Source organism: Eupeodes corollae, chromosome 2 (assembly GCF_945859685.1).
Source record: "Eupeodes corollae chromosome 2, idEupCoro1.1, whole genome shotgun sequence".
Taxonomy (NCBI): Eukaryota; Metazoa; Arthropoda; class Insecta; order Diptera; family Syrphidae; genus Eupeodes; species Eupeodes corollae.
The window spans coordinates 33,898,583-33,900,066 of record NC_079148.1 but is presented as its reverse complement, the minus strand read 5'-3'; the positions used below and the strand labels follow the sequence as shown (position 1 = coordinate 33,900,066).

Sequence of the window (1,484 nt, the reverse complement as noted above, 5' to 3'; positions counted from 1 at the left end):
AGGTCAAACATCGATGCACCGTCATGATGTCACTGCACGTGTCTTTAAACAAAAATTAAAATCTTTGATGAATTTGATTACACATTACTCGGTATTTGGTAAAACGCGTTGTTGGCTTTACTCTGTTGAATGGCAAAAACAAGGTTTACCTCATGAGCAATTTTAATTTGGTTGGTGGATAAAATACGCGCAGAAGAAATTGACAAAATTATTTCAGCGGAAATTCGAGATCCGAATGTTGATCCAGAATTGTTTAACATTGTTACTACAAATATGATCCATGGTCCATGTGGCACTCTAAACATGATGTCGCCATGTATGGATAATGGAAAATGTACAAAACGTTTTCCAAAACCTTATTAAACTGATACTATCACCAATATGGACGGTTATCCATCTTATCGACGTAGAGACGTAGACAATGGTGGTCAATCATATGAATTGCGTCTGTCAAATGGTGTGAGAGTAGATATTGATAATCGCTGGGTAGTTCCATATTCGCCATTGCTGTGCAAAACCTACAAAGTGCACATAAACGTTGAACTATGCAGTTCGGTGAAGTCTATCAAATACATTTGTAAGTATGTTCACACGGGTAGTGATAAAGCTATATTTCCTGTTCAAAATGTTAACGACAATAACGAAATAACACGTTATCAAATGGGTCGATACATAAGTAGCAACGAAGCTATTTGGCGCATTTTTACGTTCCCTATACATGAAAGGGATCCTGCTGTTATACATTTGGCTGTGCATCTTGAAAACGGACAGCGTGTTTACTTTACAGAAGAAACTGTACTACAACAGGCTTTGACGGCTCCAAAAACAACTCTTACTCAATTTTTTAACCTTTGTAGTCTACAAGATGCTGTTGGTCAATTCGCAAGGACGTTGATGTACACTGATGTTCCTAAATTTTTTACATGGAATAAACAATCAATGAATTGGGAACCGCGGAAACGAGGTATTCCAGTACCAGGATTCGCTGATATATTTATGACAAAAACTTTAGGTCAATTATATACAGTTCATCCTAAGCAACGCGAATGTTTTTTTTTGCGTTTATTACTGGTTAACGTCCCTGGACCGACGTCGTTCCAATATTTGCGAAAAGTCAAAGGTACTTCATACGACTCTTTCTTCGATGCGTGTCGTGAGTAACATTTATTGGAGGATGATAACCATTGGGATCTCACACTTGCATATGCAGCACTGAGCTCATCTCCACAATAAATTCGTCAATTATTTTCAATAATATTGACAACGTGTTTTCCGTGTGATGCATCTGCTCTGTGGAACAAATATAAAGACTCAATGAGTGAGGAATAGAATTACTAATCAAAATATTAATATTGAATTCTCCGCCGAAATATACAACAAGTCATTAATAATGATTGAGGATATTTGTATTCTTCCAGCAGTAGACATCATCAACAGCGATGTTCAACTTGAACACCAGTTCGATAAGACTTCTTTGGCTACTT

At 37.0% G+C, this 1,484-nt stretch overlaps 1 protein-coding gene across 1 annotated transcript; it reads left to right on the top strand.

Moving 5' to 3' along the window:
• The first annotated feature begins 381 nt into the window (after positions 1-381).
• LOC129944836 (uncharacterized) lies at positions 382-1,161 on the top strand. Its single transcript, XM_056054497.1, has one exon. The coding sequence runs from the start codon at positions 382-384 to the stop codon at positions 1,159-1,161; it is 780 nt and encodes a 259-aa protein (XP_055910472.1).
• Positions 1,162-1,484: the final 323 nt, after the last annotated feature.

Excerpts from the sequence above, each read along its gene's own strand:
- LOC129944836 (XM_056054497.1), top strand. The coding sequence starts at position 382 with ATGGACGGTTATCCATCTTATCGACGTAGAGACGTAGACAATGGTGGT.